This window comes from Aulonocara sp. 'chitande type north' Nkhata Bay, linkage group LG8 (genome assembly GCF_057382095.1).
Source record: "Aulonocara sp. 'chitande type north' Nkhata Bay isolate Kocher_YH1m ecotype deep benthic linkage group LG8, A_spYH_male_GT1.1, whole genome shotgun sequence".
Classification (NCBI taxonomy): Eukaryota; Metazoa; Chordata; class Actinopteri; order Cichliformes; family Cichlidae; genus Aulonocara; species Aulonocara sp. 'chitande type north' Nkhata Bay.
Genome location: NC_141351.1, coordinates 20,903,203 through 20,920,636, shown reverse-complemented (window position 1 = coordinate 20,920,636; position 17,434 = coordinate 20,903,203). Strand labels below are relative to the sequence as shown.

Genomic DNA, 17,434 nt, shown 5'->3' with positions numbered 1-17,434 from the left:
GTGTTTCCTTTTTAGTGAACTGTATTAACACTGGTAGTAAGTACACCATAATTCCACCTACACGAGTGACTGATATAACTATGCTCAGATGTTGTTATTGTATTACTGTATATGCGTATGCACAGTTTTGCTTCGATCACGTGCAGTTAAGTTTTAGTGTTTTCTCCAAAGGATAGGGACCTTCCAGCATAGCTATTTCAGAGATCAATGATGCAGCTCTTTCATTTCCTCTGTGTCTGTCTGTACAGTTGTGTTGTTCAGGATCAATGTGTTTTGGGGTCAGCTGTCTGGTTGTCCTCATCGCTTGCCTCATAGTTATATCAAGATCAATAATAAGCCAAGTGCTAACACTGTATAGATAAAAACACACACAGTGCAATAGAGAAATGCTCTCGTTGCTCTTTTATTTTTATCACCTACATTTATCTGCCTGCTCTAAGTTGGGGTACTGTGTGGGTGACCCAAAAGCCAAGTGGTTAAAGCACATAGACCAACCACAGCGAGTCTCTGATCAGTTCCTAGCTTGCGCGACTGTCACTGCATGTCAATCCACTGCTCTCTTTCCTTACATTTCATTTGTTTTCTCTTTTAAGATTATTTAAGGATTTTTTATTATTATTTTGGCCTTTACTACATGTAAAGAGTCAAATAGGATCATGTCATTGACTGGGTGGGAGAGAAAGCAACACTACTTCACTGGATGTTGCTGTTATGTGGCATGTACTGCAATGATTTGGCTTCCAAGGTGCTTTTTCCCCAGAAGTTCTGCTTCGGGACTCTAACAATGACTACTAAAGCCAAAGGTGCTACAAAAAATGGCCTTTACTTGTACTAAAACAGCCGCATCTCTATTTCAAATACTCATTGACAACTAATAATCCTGCATTCCCAAGCAAAAGAACTCATGCAGAAACGGATTACGTTGGTGGCTGTCATTGTACCTAATAAATAAAGTCTGGAAAAGAACATAACAATGTAATTGATGCCGACTGACTGTACATATATGTGTAGTGACTTCCTCGTTTGTGAGGAAGGAAAAACTGTACAAGTCACCCATATGGAAAAGATATATATAAATCTTATAAAGTTTGTATCTGTCTTGTGTGAAACTTGTATGAAAAGCATACAAGAGTGAAAACACATAAGATCCCTTGAAAAATTATATAATGAAACTTGTATGTTTTGGATACTTACTAAAACAATATATGAAAGTAATGAGAAAGTGGCCACTTTCATGAGTAAATCATATAAGTTTTTACTATTTCTTTTCCATATGGGCAGGCTTGAAGCAAGAATCCGTGCACATTCCAATGCTCAAATTATAAATAAGGTTTGCATGAAACATGCAGGTTTGATTATTCTTGGAACTTTGTCAGTGTCCTGATCACCGTGTTGCATTTTTTCCTTTGACCGTTTTTTATGAAGATAAAAATGGACTAAATACTATCGCCCAGTGTATGTGCATGTTTATCGTGCAGTAAAAACTGTCATATTTGCCTTTCAGGTGTAAAGCAGTTAAGGAATAGTACCTTAAAACTGATCATAGTCGAAATGAGGGCAGCTCGGATAACCAGACGATGTCCATGACGGTTATTAAATATTAGCGTATTGATATAATGTCAATTGCATACATACACTACATTTAGTTATATTGTAAAGTTACAAATAGACTGTCTCCCCACCTCCAAGTAGTTGTATGTTGTATTTAATATGCCAAAAAAAGATAATGCCCAACAAACAAAGCTTTAGATGAATTTGACGGAGAGCATTTCTGCTATTTGTTCATCAGATTTTCTGCAGGTATTGCGCTATTATTGTGATTGTGACATGTACTGAGTTACTTTCTGCTGCTTCCTGTTAGCACTTTTTTTCCTTTTGTGGACTCTGTTTATTGCAGTTATGACCAGATACAGCACTGACATGCGCAGGTCTCAAGTCTTGATAAATATAAAAAATGAGACTACCTATGTGACAAGAGGTAGTTTATGGGAAAGTCTGCAGCAGAAAGGAGCCTGTCTTTTTATCTGTGCCACCATGTTCAGAAGTCTTACAAAAAGGAATAGTGGAGCACAGGTGAGAGCACAGTAACTTAAAGCAAAGGTTTTTTTGTTTTTTTTGGGCAGGAGTTGTTTCAGGTACCTACTTGTAACTAAGGAAAGGTTGAGGACAGTGGCAGCCTTTCATCGCACTCACTCTCGCTGGTGTTCTTTAAACAAATTAGTTGTGATGATCAGGATTGTTTTGCATGTTGTGTTCCTGCCATGCAGCAAGTGGACTCATGTGGAACTCTGTTCATGAAAGCAATGTGACACTGAGGACCTAACAACCCATTGAGAGAGAAAATGAAATGAAATAGGTAGTTAACTGGTTTGCAGTCGAACAAGAGGACCAAAGCTGATGCGCAATAGTAACGCATACCCTAGTTTTCAAACATCTATGGTTGGCCTGTGGTTTGGTGTTATTTGTGTGGTTGTTATTTTTATTTTTTATTTTTTTTATTTTTAATACAGTATTTAACAAAAACTTCGCAAAACCCACCACTGATCAGCACATGATCAACTATGGCAGCAAGTGCTAAATACAGACGGTGCTTAAACCCATGTGGAGGTGGTTTTGTGGACAAATATAGGTTTTGATTATTACTGAGGGAAGAGCGTGTCTGTGGGGGTTTTTTCAGCTCTAAGCTACTTCCTGTGCTCTGTAAGATGCGGAAGGCTGACTTATAAAGAGCAATAGTAAGAGCAGTGGACTGAAGACAAGTACTTGACACTGCTGACAATACTTGCGCTACTTTTTTGTGTGTTTACAGGAACACTAAAGTGACAAGATCTGAGTTTGACACCTTCAAAAATGAACTCCACAGAAGAATCTACTTTGTTTGCTTTAAACTTGTGTTTTGTAATGTAGAAGCACATATGAATGAGTCCCTTCTTTGTTTTTCCACAGGTGCAGGATGAAAATCTCCGGTCAGCAGTGTACGTCAATGTAGCAGAGCTCCGGAAAAGCATCTCAGAGTCTCCTCCATCGGCTCCTTCGTCCTACTCTCCTTCCTACCTTAACCCAGAGGGATGGGAGGTGCACGTTGACGACGAAAGTGGACAGGAGTATTACTACCACCCCAACACAGGGCGCACAACCTGGGACAGCCCTTTTGTAGACCCCTCCACAGACCCCGAGCCACTCCCTGCAGAGGAGCCTTATTCCCCCTCACCTCCTCAATCTCCTGTCCTTTCTCTGTCCACCGCCTCCCCACCGGCGTGGACCTCAGACTGGGAGCAGTTAGTGGATGAGACCAGTGGTCGCCCATACTTCTACAACCCAATGTCTGGGGAAACATCTTGGGAGCCCCCTGAGCATCCTCAGAGCCCCTACCCGCCTCTGATGGAGCCTATGAGTGTGCACAGGTTTCATGAGGATGAGCGGGTAAGGACAGCATGGCTGCTCTACTTAGCCGCTCTCTGTCTCCTGTTTTAGCTTCACCCAAGGGAAAGCTGTAAATACAGTCTGCTTTTAATGGAATTAAATCTCCTGCACCTACATAGCTAGTAGGACTCATTTTCATCAGGGAATCTCACAGCCCTGGCACTTAATATCCACAACAGTGGACACTAAGTAGTATTGTCTCTTAACTTTAAATGAAGACAGGCATCTGTGCTCATTTTAAATTACCTAAAAATTATTGGTGATGTTTTGTTTCTTCTGGGAAATTGGGCAAATTTGAGAAACAGTTCACTTCAAATTACCACTCACATTTATATCATGAAAAGTTTTTTAACAGTGCAAGCAGGCAGTGACCCCATTTTTCCCCTTGAATGACTTTTCTGAGCTGGAGAAAAAGCATTAATAGGCCAAGAAAGAATAATACATCGAGGTCATGAAACTATTCTGACTCATTTATGAAAGTCATAGGGAAGTCATCAAGCTCTATTTCGGGGTCACAGTAAGAAATTATCCAATCAAGATGATTCCGTGGGATGTAGCAACATTTCAAAACAGGAAAGGGCCGAGGAGGCGTTAATACTTTTACTATTATTATTCTTTATTAAACAGGAAGTGAAACTCTTGGGATTAAGAGCATCCTAGGCCAAGAATGGCAGTATTAACATAGCATGTTTTTTAATAGTGAGAGAAATCAGAGCTTATGGAAAACAAAACTGCATATTGTGGTTTAAAACTTGGGATTCTCTTGCTGTGAAACAGCAGCGCTAATAAAACAGGAGGTCAAGATTCACCAAGGGGGGATTAAATCATTAGACTTAGATGGCAACTGACCGTGATGGTATATCACAGAGCTAAGCATCAAAATCTCATGAACCAACGTGCATGAATTAATACTTTTTCATGAATGTTGGTATTACTGTTCTTCAATCTTGAGTTATCAGTGTTTACAGGGAGGCCTGCAGTTCTAAGTAAAAAAGATTAAAAATTGAGCAGTAATATCTGTGAATGTGTATTCTGGTGAAATTCATATGTTGTAATCGTGATGAAATAAGCACAAGTTCTTCCAGGGAGTAAAGGCGCTTTTTTCTTTCTCTGTGCTGGATATGTTTGTGTTTGTTGGGGGTTGTGCAAGGCGGATGTTATATTCCTCATTAGAAATTTTGGACTTATTAGAGTAACTTTGCATAATTCAGAGTTGAAAATAAGCCTTAATTATTTTATACCGGGCCTTAATGCGGTTCCTACATTGTGTGGAACAAGCCATTTTAGCTTCCTTTAAGCCAGCTTTCCTCCATCGTGGAAACAGAGAGGTTCTGGGGGCCTCTCTGTCACCAAAGGCCGGGTCACCAATTTGTCTGAAGGAACTTTATGCAGTGATAAAGGAGTTGACTCATGATTACGACATTAGGAATTCATCAGAATACACATTCATTTTCTGCTCTTTTTTTTTTTAGCCCACCACAATAACAGCAGGCTTGACTGCGAGAAATATACAAGCATGATTATAAAAACATAGTTGGTGAATTAATGAATTCATTGCTTTTACATCAAGGCATGGATATATATACAATCCCGACAGTTCATAAGGGTTTTACGTTGCTGATTAATTGATGCTTTTTAATGCCTAAAAACGACATAAAGTGACAATAATTATTTTATCCTTGACATAAAGTCTCACTTATCTTTTGGTTTTTTAATGTTATGCTTACAATAAAGTTTGCAAAGGGGGAACTATTTCCATTCAGGCCTTTCATTTGTCTTTCTTACTTTTGCAAAAGAAAAGAAATTGCTTCATTTGAAGCCTTAAAAACTGTCAGAAGATGGATTTTGAGACTTTCACGTAGAACCACATTGACTCTTTTCCATATTTTAAGTGCTTATGCATTGCTTTGCCAAATCAAACCAGTTCCTAGTTTTGGTTTAGTATTTTCCTCGTAAAATAAAACAAAACCCATTTGGGTCACAGCTCATGTGTTGAACCCTGAGTGGGACTTATGTGTAACTTAACGTACTGTGTCTTCATCCCCAGCCTCCTTTACCGGAGGAGGACTACCCCTCGGAGGATTACCCGCCTGCAGATCCACCAGAGGGCTATGAGGACACCCATGCCACAGGACCTCCAGCCCCAATCCCAAAAGACTACAGCTTCACCCATGTGACCCGGCCCGTAATCCCCAGGGCCAACCTGGACCGCAACACCCCGGCTGGTTGGAACCTCACTGTGGAGAAAGATGGGACGTGGGTGTTCACCAGTGAAAACTCTCCAGATCAGGTCTGCCCAATCAGAATTCAGGTTAATTATCCTGCAAAACGTTTGAAAATGTGATGAAACGGCTTCAAACACGTTCCAGCATAGTTACCATGATGATTGTTTGGAAACCCAGTATATCAATGTTATCTGTGATTGTTTTGACGTCATTCCAGTTGTGCAATTATCCAGGGAGGCGTGTAGCTAGTGTGGCTAAGAATAGAGTTGAGAGAAAATGACAAACACTGCATATTTTCCCCATCACACACTTCTGTCCGGTTACTGTGTGAACAGACCATGGATCTGTTTTGGAAAGTTACAAAATCGTCACGTGCAGTCCACCCAGTTTGACTCCTGGACAGGATTTCAGGCTCCATTCACTGTAATATGTTTTTGCCAAAAAACGTGTCATTTTAGTGCGTTAATGCCAAGCATCCACGCCACTTTTAAGACCTTTAAAACAAAGTCTTATGGAAACCCTAGTGTTAGTTCAAATATGGAGCAGTGTTTTATTCTTCGTGGACTCAAACAGAAAGTTTTTGAAGTGGTGCTCGGGTGGTGCTCGGGTCTTGTTAGTCATAAAAAACAAATAAGATAAACATCATATCTGGGCTGTTTGAGTTCTCCTCTCCTGTTACCTAGATTTCCTCTAGTAATAAATCACAGTTACAGTCCTGGTTTGCTTTGTAAAACTACATTCTGTCCTCAAATTACCACTTAGTTCTTTCAGTAACAGTTTCACCTCATTGGCAGCCAAAGTGGAAAAAACTCTGGTTGTACTGTTTGTCTATTGCCATTCTTCCTCTGTAGTATTTTCAAGAAGAAACCAGTTCTCTGCTTCCTGTTTATGCTGCACCATGCGCGCCCAGCCCATGCATGACTGGTCATGTGATGTGCATTTGCAAGCGTCTTAGTTTGTAATTACATTACATCCAAATATGCGACAAAGTCCTCATCTGCACTGAGATTAGCGTGGATACCATTTTCAGTAACATTTTCTCCAGCAGCATGCAGCAGATCATGTGTGAGCGTTGTTTTAGCCCTAAGGAAGTGAAACTACCTGAGCAAGACATTTTTTTTTAACTATTTACAGTAATTAACTTTTTCTGTAACACCGAGACATGTTTAACTAAAACAAGTGCATTGTGTGTAACAGTGGATCAAATCTTTGGATGAGCAGGGGCAGACCTACTACTATCTAAGAGATGGCTCCAGGTCTCTGTGGAACCTGCCCGAGGTAAAGATCTCACACCACTTAACAAAGTAGTCGACAGCGTTTTTCATGCAAGATTATCACTGATTCTTAGACATGTTTTTACAGTTTGAATATAAATTATGAAAATCAATTTCTACGTAATGCTAAATGGACTAGTTTGAATACAGCACTTTTCTATTGTACTGCACTCAAAGTGCTTTATACAACATGTCTCGTTCATCCCTCACACACACATTCACACAGCAACTTTTTCTTATTCCAGGTGTTTCTATCAAACAGTCGCACTTCGATGAGCAACTCGGGTTTCAGTATTCCGATTAGTAGATGACCTACTCTACTTCCTAAACCACAGCCACTGCCACTCCTGTACCCGTCTACTTACTGCATAGTAGATTTGAATAAACAGGAAACAAGCGTAACTTTATATGTATATTCATAGAAAACTTCTTACAGAGTAGAAGCACAATTCTCTGCACAATGCATAAGCTACCGCAAAAGTTGCAGTTGCATGCAACACTAAGACAGTAGGCAAGAAGAGAAGATCAATTACTCAAATCAATGTTAAGAAGCAGAATTAAAACTGAAATAATATTAAGATGATCAGGAGAGCAGTAAAAATGATACGGTCCTAGAAATCAAATCTATAAATGTAGCATACATTTAATAAAGTGATCATTTTATGCTGCTAAAAGGTTTAACTAAACAGGGATGATTTTAGCTTATTTTTGAATACTGCTAATGCTGGAGTACAGCTAGTGTTATAAACTGGGAGCTCATTCAATTAGCTTGCAGTATAAAAGTTTTAGGGAGACACAGAGTGTAACGAGACAGGTAGTTGTTCCAGATTACCTGAGGGTTTGAGCCGTCTCATACTCAGGCTCTGAAATAAGGATTAAATTTTGAATATGAATTTTAACTAAAGCACTATATTTCATATCCTTTGGCAGATAAGTAGGATCAAACTTTCACTTGTCTAAATTAAAGCAACACTGATCCTTAAAGTTGCGTCCTTTCACTCATTTTCTTGCATTTAATCAATGAAACTAAACTGTGTTTTGTCCCTCTAGGCCCCTGTAGCTTATGGCCAGTTGAGGGTGGAGAATGGCGTTGAGGCGGATGGCATGTCTGTCATCAAAAACTGGAGACACACCGTGGGACCTGCTCAGTTCAGCTCTGCCCAGGAAGATGGGGTACGAACATGCACATGCATATACACCCACTAATAGCACATGCTTGTTTAAGCACAAGCTGTATCACGTATTCAGGGTGTGTCGCCTGGGTTAAACAGAAAGCTTTAGTCAGGCAAAAGTGGTGAGGGTAAGTACCTGTTTAACAATCAACACTACTATGCTTTTTAACTCTTATTTAGCAAGGCAAATTAGCTCCACACCACGCTTATTTACAGAAACAGAGAGAGGGAGGATGAGGGAGAGCAAAAAGCGATATTTCCACAAACACCTGCGACTTCTGGTATACAATAAAGGGCTTGTGCTAAACAAGTCACCTCTAGCAGTCAGGGGTTCAAAGCAACCGTGTTGCTCAAGAGCACAACACTGGATTTCTCTTCACTGGAACCAAAGAGTTTACTCAAACCAAGAAAAACAGGCTTTGGATCAACTGTCATCTTTTTGATATAAAGTTTCATTTTTTTATTAGTGTGAAAAGGCTGAATGATGACAAAGACTGTAAGCAACAGTTTATTTTTTCTTTTTTGTCGCACACCTGAAACATAAAAAGACCAGAATTATAATAATAAGTTAGGTAATACAATTGTGTATTTAAAAAAATTAAAACCAAGTGCATATTGTTAGGTGATTGTTGTTCTTCTAACCATTTAATGCCATATTAACAAGGATAGTGCTCAGTATTGAACACTGAGAAAATGTGACAGATTTAAGAAGCCAAGAAACTACATTTCATATCTGCAATCCCTAGACAGATGTTACAGTCAAACTAAAAACTAAGTATTAAGGTGGTGTTTGGAGAATCAAGTCAGGACGTTGCCCAAAGTTGTTTTCACACGTAGCACACAATGCCAGATAGCCTGGGTAGAGCTTGCAAGGGGCAGTGCACAAGACGCTCACTCTTCAGTACATGACCTGCATAGTCAGGGATTAACAGGTTAAAGACTGTTTTAATCCAGAGCATTTGAGTCCTTGTGGCAAATAAAGTCTAAAAACCTTCAGGGCTGCAGTGCACCTATGCATGTGAAGCATGGAGATAAATAGATAACACCGATTTACACATACAGGATGCCCACCCACAGCCTCAGATATCTAAATCTTGTAAGCCACATCATAGAAAATGACAGGGCAAAATGCATCTTCTATACAACCTACATGCACATTTAAGCCATTAATATATACCTACATGTGAATCATGGATTTTTTGAGATTCAGAGTCAGTCAAAACGTATTGTTCCTCACACACGGTAACCATTGTGTCACGGTGGTGTAGTATTTCGTATTTCCATAGAAAGAAGAGTCTGAGTATGAAACTGCTGGTTGTCAGGGGGGTTTGCAGAGGAACTGAGGAGGAACTGAGTCCTTTCACTTTTCAACCAATTTCAGATGGCGAGGGATGAGTTTTCCTAGATATCCTATTTTGGTGAAATGAGATACTGGTGTTTAATCATTCACCCTTTGCTACACTTCTAAACAAGTCTCACTTGGTAGTGTAGTGTAGCAACCCTATCTTCAAAGTGTTATCAACACATTGTTGTTTTTTCCAGTACATGCTACATTTGCAGCTATAGTGCAACAAATAAGCACATATTTCATCATGTAAGAGTTACTTTAGCTCCTCCTGATGATATAAGATGTTAATCATTTAAAGAAATGTAAATCTTATCTGCTGATTTTGATTTCTGCTTATTCAAAATTTAAATTTACATGCTTGGGTAAGCTTTGTGGGTTTTTTGAATGACAAATCTCCTCACTGTCTTTCAGAGATTCGCGCCGACTCACAGGAGGAACGCGTCAGACTACAGCTCCAGTGACAGCTCCAGTACAGGAAACTCTCCTGAGACGCAGCAAAATGTGAGCGGAGCTTATGTCCTGCCAAGGATTGTACTGACTGACTGCTTTTGATGAATTCTCAGTAGCAACAAAATTACTCTGATCTTCACCTTTAACTGAAAGGAGTTCTGTGTCTCTCTCTTAAGGCTTTTGTGTTTTGGCCCTGGAGAAATCCTTATTATCTGACCTCAAAGTGGCTGCGCTATAATGTGGGTGGTTAGTTAGAGAGCTTGCCTGCCCTTGATCTATAGATAGGTGCATCTATCTATGATGGGCAAAAGGTGTCATTTTTTAGATAATTAGCCGAGCATTTGTTGCACTCAACCAGTTTCATTCCATGCATTAAATACTGTACTGTATTGAAATCACCCCATTGCTCACCCTTGCTGGAAACCTGCAAACCCTTTGCTGTATGTTTTTGCCTAAATGTGCATCTGGCTGAAGACAGATCTGTTGTCTTGAAACTGTGATAGATCCGGCCTGAAAGTCACTCTTGTAGATCAAAGGACAAGTTATGCGAAGTTCTTCTTTTTTCTTACTTTAAACCAAAATTGATTCTTCCTAGAATTTTTATCTGTTGAGCTGTCATTCTGGCAGCTGTACTTAATTTTATAAGAATGTTGAAAATTTACACAACCCTGCCACTGTTTGATCAATGCGTATCCTCTAAAAGTAGTCCCCCGGAAATCAACTTTGCACACACTGGGTTGACATTTACTTATATACTATATAGTGGCTCACTGTTTTAGAAGTCTTGTGGTGTTAGCGTCTCTTTAGTGTTGTGGTTCACACAGTTGCCTAACAAGTGTAAATTTCCTGTTTCAGTCTGGGGAGGGGACGCAGATCCCTTGGGGTTTGTTTTAGGAATGCAGAGCTACCTGCTGTGGTGACCAATTTTGAGGGAGCAGCTGAAAACAGCTTTGTTACTGAGACGTTGATCAATTTCATATTCATCTGTTTTTTGGGGGCGGGGTTTTGTCAAAGCCACAGGGAGTCACTGGTGATGGGCAGAAGAGCTGCATTTGGCACTGTCTGTTCAAGACCCCTGTTCTAGAGAAAAGCTGCTGTGCTGTTGCCTTAAAGCCTTAAACAACACATAACAGGACTAACAGCATAGTTTTAGCACATTGTGCATGTCATGTTAGTGTATTTGAAGCTTTCCAAATTTTTGCAAAAATGTATGCCAAGGATGCCGTAAGAAGAAATAAGAGTCTAAATAACAGTCAGGTGCTGTTAATCAAGTAAACTGGATTAACTGATCATCGGTGAGTGTAACCATCTCTATAAAAACAGAAACTTTGACAGTTAGCTAGTCTTCAGGTGTTGAAAAGCTGCATCTGAACAAACCACCAGACTCTTGTACTGTACGGTACCTTTGACAGACAAGACCAGAGTGGAGGTGTCTGTCCATAATCCACAACACCACATTCGGTGAAAAACAAACATGGCGTATCGACACAAACACCTCCTACAAGTTGTCAACCCTGGTGGTGGAGGGGTGATGATCTGGTTTTGTTTAGCGGCCACAGGATCTGAGCACCTTGCAGTCATTGAGTTGACCTCTGCATAGTAAAAAATTCTAGAGCCCAATCTGAGGACAGATCTGTCTGACAGGTAAAGCTGGGTCATGCTACAGGACAGAAATCCCATGCACAACAGCAAATCTACAACAGAATGGGTGAAAAAAGAAAAGAAGCAAACTGCTGCGAAGTAAAATCAGCACCCTTGGATGTGAAACATAAAATAAATTAATAATTATAACAATTCTTTATGCAGTGTATTGTAATAGAGAAGGCAGTGCTGTTTAATATACTCTGTATGCATAATGCTGCTGAAGACGTTTGCGTTCAACCTGCTGCCCTTCATTTCATCCCACAAGTAAATTTTACTCATAAGCCTGATAACTAAACATGATCTGCTAACAATTCAAAGATGTTTACTGTTTGTATTTTTAGGTGCAGAACTTGGAGAAAGCTGGAATTCTTAATAAAACAAAAGTGTCTGAGAATGGAAGGAAAGTAAGGTAAGAGGTTGCTTTGAGGTGTATTTTGCAAGTATCTTACTCACATTTCTCGAGTTTCTGTGTTACTTATGAATCTTCTCCCATTCCAGGAAAAACTGGGCCCCAACGTGGACTGTTCTCCATGGAGGGGTGCTGACGTTCCACAAGGACCCAAAATCTGCATCATCAGGGGCCGCGGTATAGTATACGCTTTGTATTAACAACGGAAGCGCTCATATTAATGATATGAGCATAATAATAGGAGCTCTGACACAGCATTCTTGCTCATTTCTGGCAGGGTTGTGACTAAATGTAGTCACAACTCTTCATGAAATAAGTTTTCAGTTCTTTCTTCTTGATTTTAAATATCAACTATCTGTTCTTATCATCTGCACGATACTATCACATTTCTCACCTGAGAGAGGGAAAGGAAAACCTAAACTGCAACGTGTTGCCAGCTGAGGTGTCACCTTTATGAGAATGCGTTAAGGCCCTCGGGTCACGAGCTGCCAAGGACAGCCACATCTTTTATTAAAGGCATCTTGATTCTTGGAATGCCGTGCCGTCAGTTTTGTAAACACCTGGATTTTGTTTTTCTCCTTGCAGAACAAAACCAATCACATTGTCCCGGAGGTTGCGGTGGATCTGCGCGGAGCAACGATTGGCTGGGCCACAAAGGACAAATCGAGCAAAAAGAATGTTTTAGAGGTGTGTTCGTTGACAGTGCTCATTTCTAAGCTTGTACATCCTTGATTCCTTTCTTCTCTCTCACCAGAGATGCAGATATTTAACAAAATGAGATATCCTAGCATCAGAGCCGCATTTCAAAGACATAAAACTGCATGATTTCTTCTTCTACTTTTTTTGTTATAGCCTGCTGTGCTAGTTTTTGGTCTCAGATGCCGTAGAAGTATAACAGTATAACAGACAAGCTTTATATTTAGGTCTAATTTTAATTTAATTCAGAACACACGCGGTCACAAGATGTGCATCTTTTATTACAGTTGCAAACTGTGAAGGGAAAAAACTCTGATCCCTGTTGTTCATTTGAAATACTAAAAAAAAGAATATAAACATCTGCTTATGCATAGACTCGTCCTCTATTCCAAGTGTGTTCAGCATCAAACACAAAAACAAACACTTGCTAAAGTTGTGCATCCTCGATTATAGGTCCCACGGGAAGCCTTCTTTCTTGTCTATGAAACAAAATAACCATCAATAGCATACAGAGGTTGATGTCACTGGCAGGATGTCAGAGAACAGAAAAACAGAGAAAAGAGGAGGGCACTCAGTGCCCCACATTTCACACTGAAAATCATGCCCACTGGAGGGGAAGACAATTGACCTCGAACTATAGAACTGAGATCCGAAACACTATGAAAATGCATTAAAAGCTCGCTAAATATATGAAAATTCACTTCCTTAAAAGATCATTTTAGCAGCTAGCAGTTATAGAAGTAATATTAGCTACAATGTATGGGGGGGGAGTATTGGGCCACACTCCAATAAAAACTCCTGCTTTAAACCCTAACCCGTCACCGGCGATGGGTTAGGGTTTAAAGCAGGGGTGTCCAAAGCCAGGCCTCAAGGGCCGGTGTCCTGCAGATTTTAGATATCACCCAGGGTCAACACACCTGCATCAAATGATTAGTTCATTACCAGGCCTCTGGAGAACTTCCAGACATGTTGAGGAGGTCATTTAGCCATTTAAATCAGCTGTGTTGGATCAAGGATACATCTAAAACCTGCAGGACACCACCCCTTGAGCCCTGGAGTTGGACACCCCTGCTGTAAAGGGTAAATTAGGTTAGGGTTTAAAGGGTTAATCCTTGAATTCAGGTGTTTTCAGCGGCTTTGCCAGAGTTGTATAATGTTGTATAATCAAACAGCGAGCCTAGGAGTGCTTCACTCTAAAGAGCTCACAGATTTCCTGCATGGTACTGTAGTAGGAGGCCACCACTGCAACAAGTCAGTTTGTGAAATTCCACGATCAACTGTAAAGCACTTGGGAACCACAGCAACTCAGCCATGGAGTGGCAGATCATGTAAAGTAACAGGGCAGAGGTGCTGAGGCATACAATGCATCAAAATCGCCAGCACTCTGCTGACTCAGTCAATAAACAGTTCCACACCTCCTCGGCCACTAAAATCAGCACGAAAACTGCACCAAGAACGTCATGTCATGGGTTTCCACAGCCGAGTGACTCCTGTAGGTGTAATGTGTAGGTGCCCAGTACTTTTGTCCATATATTGTATGTATTAGCTGGGTTGTGTAGTTTTCTAACTTGCGAACATAATGATGTTACATGTAGCTTTTATTTGCCACACAAGTTGCTTCATTCTTCCTCCTGAAGAAAGGAGCTGTAGATTCATTAGTCTTTCAGTTCTTCAAGGCCTTACAGCTCTTATTGTTCAAGAGAGCAGTGAATTGTTTTCATTTTCAATATGGGCGGGACGTCTCTCTATGTGTGCGATTTAATGTTTTTTTGTATATGTGGGTGTGTTCGTGCTTTAGTAGAGCTGGTTCCATAAATGCACAGCTAAAATAAGATCTCACTCACTTCCTCTTTGAAAAAAGTGTTGCGAGTTCAGTCAGTAACAGGAGCTCTTCTATAAATAATCTAGCAGCGATTTATGAGTCACATCATATGTTTGGGTTTGTGCTTGCAAAAATAAAAATGTATATATATATATTTAAATTCTTTTAATCTGTGATTTTTCTGCATTTCAGTTAAAAGGAAAGAATGGTGTGGAGTTTCTGTTGCAATATGACACCGAAAGCATCATCACTGACTGGCATAAAGTCTTAGTGGACACCATAAGGCAACTTGTAAGTCTTTAAACTGCTTTTACAGAATAATCAAAATTAGGCTGCATTAAAATGGTTTAATAGCTTATTTGTCTTCTATTTTTTTCTTATATGAAAATATTAAATTTGCGTCTGTTTATAGAAGTTGATCTGTTCCATTTCCTGTTAATAACATTGTGTAGATATTCACTCCAATTCAGCTCCTACACAAAACAAACCCGCATATTTCATCAAGTTTCTTAAATTTTGTATCAATAAATGGCATAAATCAACACTTACAGGGAGCCAGATTTTGACCACCAAAGCTTAATTGCACCCAACGGTAACTAGACATTAGAAGATCACAACAGAAACTTCTGGTTGTTGTGGTTGATGGTGATGATGACAGGAGGCAGATCTCTGCTGCTGCTGCTTCACGCCTGAAGTCCCTAATAATTAGTGTTAAATACCCAAAGGTAAACAGGTAGAACTTGCTCAAAGTTTAAGAAAAAGCTTTTGCCGTGTCAACAAATGTACTCATGTTTCAGCTCAGATGAAGCCTTAAACATTAGCTTATTTGCCAATGAAGTTTTGTGTAAGTGCTATATTTGGATATTCAACATCTGAGCTTCATGCTTTTGGATTAGCACAGATGAGTACACTGGGAAAGCATACATAACTTTATGGGACTGTATTTTGGGCTATACCTCCAAAGGGGTGCCATTCATTCTGGACAATCTTGCAAGCGACCCCTACAAAGCTGGATGTCCAGAGACCGGGAGCTGGATGTTCTTTGGCTCTTTGGTTCTAGACTACTAGCGTAACTCTGGCTAAAAACAAAAATCAATTAAAACTAATATCAAGTTCATTTAATGTGTAGAAAACCACAGCATTAGAAAACACACAATTGTCTCACATTTTTTCCTAGTTAAGAAGCTAGTAGATTTCTGTTTTTAGCTACGTGGTCACTAGATGGAACATTTCTTTAAAAAAAGGTAAAATTAGAAAAACTCTACATCAAGATTCATTTGTTTTGATTGTCTGTGTTTACCAGGAGTACCAGGAACATCATTCTGAGGAGGAGGATGCAGACATTTATGAAAAGATCCCCAACACAGATGAGAAGGTGGGAGGTGCCGTAGACAAGAGAAAATGTAAGTACAGCTTCTTCTACTTCAGCAAAAAAAAAAGCAAATTATCTCTGATTTTAACTGTGGCATGAGCAGCATAATGATTGTGCTTCAGTTAGATAGATAAGACATTTGTGAGCTACCCTCCCATCCTTTTTAAATGTCTATTGTTGCTATCTTTAGCAAGGGGAAGTGTTACAAGTACAGCTGCAACCACCACTGCAGCAGAAACAGAGCAGAAGAAGGTCCGAACCAAACTGATGAAGTTCCTCATGAAGCGTCCCACGTTGCAGACGGTCAAAGAAAAAGGCTACATCAGAGGTGATTTCAGACGAGGAAATGTAGAGCTTTGTTGTCATTTGCAGGCTTTGGCTGATTTGAATAGGAGGGAAAAATCAGTCTTTGTGCCTCCCAAACACTGAGCACTGATGTTGTGCCTATATCAGCATTTAAATACGAGCTGCTTTGAATTTTCCTACCCGCTTTTCAGTTCAGTTCACTTCTGTTTAGAGCTTATTTCTAGTGCATGGACAGCAAAATGGCAAAACAAACACAATGAAATTCTAAGGAAGTGTGTAATAGCCATGCTTTCGTCCAACTAGATGTCTTCAAGAGTTATGAGTATATTTAATATTCATTTCTGATATTGTGTGTAATCAAACTCTTCTAATTCTTTGCAGAAAATGTCTTTGGTTGTGACCTTGCGACATTGTGCGCACATGAAAAGACTACAGTACCGAGTTTTGTAGAGAAATGTATTAATGCAGTGGAAAGGCGAGGTAACACCTTATTTATATCACAGTGGAATAATTACAAAGTATATCTTCCTGTGTGCGTGATCAAGCAGCTGACTCGCTGGTGCTTACTTGCTGATTTCTAGGTCTGGATATTGATGGACTCTACAGAGTCAGTGGGAACCTCGCTGTCATTCAGAAACTGCGCTTCAAGGCCGATCACGGTAAAATCAATCAATGTGTTAAACTAATTAATTCAGTCAGTCACCTCATGGGCAAGGAACATACTGTGGTGTTGATCTCATAGGCTCATTTTAGACAGCAGTGACCCCTGCTGGGTTTTAATAGCAAGTGCATGTGTTGTGTATAAACAGATGAACTGGACCTCGAGGACGGTCAGTGGGAAGATGTTCACGTCATCACTGGAGCGCTGAAGTTATTTTTCCGGGAGCTTTCTGAGCCGCTTTTCCCATACAGCCACTTTAATAAGTTCATCTCAGCCATCAGTGAGCATTCTTTAATTAACAATAAGCCTAATTCTAAGCGCTATATCATCAATTTTTACAGGTGAAATTGCAGTGAGTGTTGCCATTGATCATTAACAATTGTTATGTATTTCTAGGAATTGGTGATTTCAACACAAAACGGGATCACATGTATGACTTGATCCAGTCACTTCCTGCTCCAAACCACAACACCATGAAGCTTCTATTCGGGCATTTACACAGGTTTGTGACACTTTACTTTTCTGTCCTTTGCATTTTATCTTTTATTTATTTATTTATTTATTTTGCTTACTGTGCTTATATTCATATTGAAATTGAGAGGATTTGTCATAATTATTGAATTTCTTTCACA

The 17,434-nt window shown here is 39.8% G+C and overlaps 1 protein-coding gene across 1 annotated transcript in view; it reads left to right on the top strand.

Annotated features, from left to right (window-relative positions):
- The window catches only part of arhgap27 (Rho GTPase activating protein 27), a 31,516-nt gene that overhangs the window by 12,843 nt on the left and 1,239 nt on the right, over positions 1 to 17,434 (top strand). The window contains exons 3-17 of the mRNA XM_086304233.1: positions 2,947 to 3,423; positions 5,471 to 5,713; positions 6,846 to 6,926; positions 7,973 to 8,095; positions 9,854 to 9,943; positions 11,878 to 11,945; positions 12,035 to 12,122; positions 12,531 to 12,632; positions 14,656 to 14,754; positions 15,767 to 15,866; positions 16,026 to 16,163; positions 16,523 to 16,621; positions 16,723 to 16,800; positions 16,951 to 17,082; positions 17,199 to 17,304. Of these exons, the coding sequence (XP_086160359.1) occupies positions 2,947 to 3,423; positions 5,471 to 5,713; positions 6,846 to 6,926; positions 7,973 to 8,095; positions 9,854 to 9,943; positions 11,878 to 11,945; positions 12,035 to 12,122; positions 12,531 to 12,632; positions 14,656 to 14,754; positions 15,767 to 15,866; positions 16,026 to 16,163; positions 16,523 to 16,621; positions 16,723 to 16,800; positions 16,951 to 17,082; positions 17,199 to 17,304 (2,024 nt within the window). The remainder of the gene's footprint in view (positions 1 to 2,946; positions 3,424 to 5,470; positions 5,714 to 6,845; positions 6,927 to 7,972; positions 8,096 to 9,853; positions 9,944 to 11,877; positions 11,946 to 12,034; positions 12,123 to 12,530; positions 12,633 to 14,655; positions 14,755 to 15,766; positions 15,867 to 16,025; positions 16,164 to 16,522; positions 16,622 to 16,722; positions 16,801 to 16,950; positions 17,083 to 17,198; positions 17,305 to 17,434) is intronic.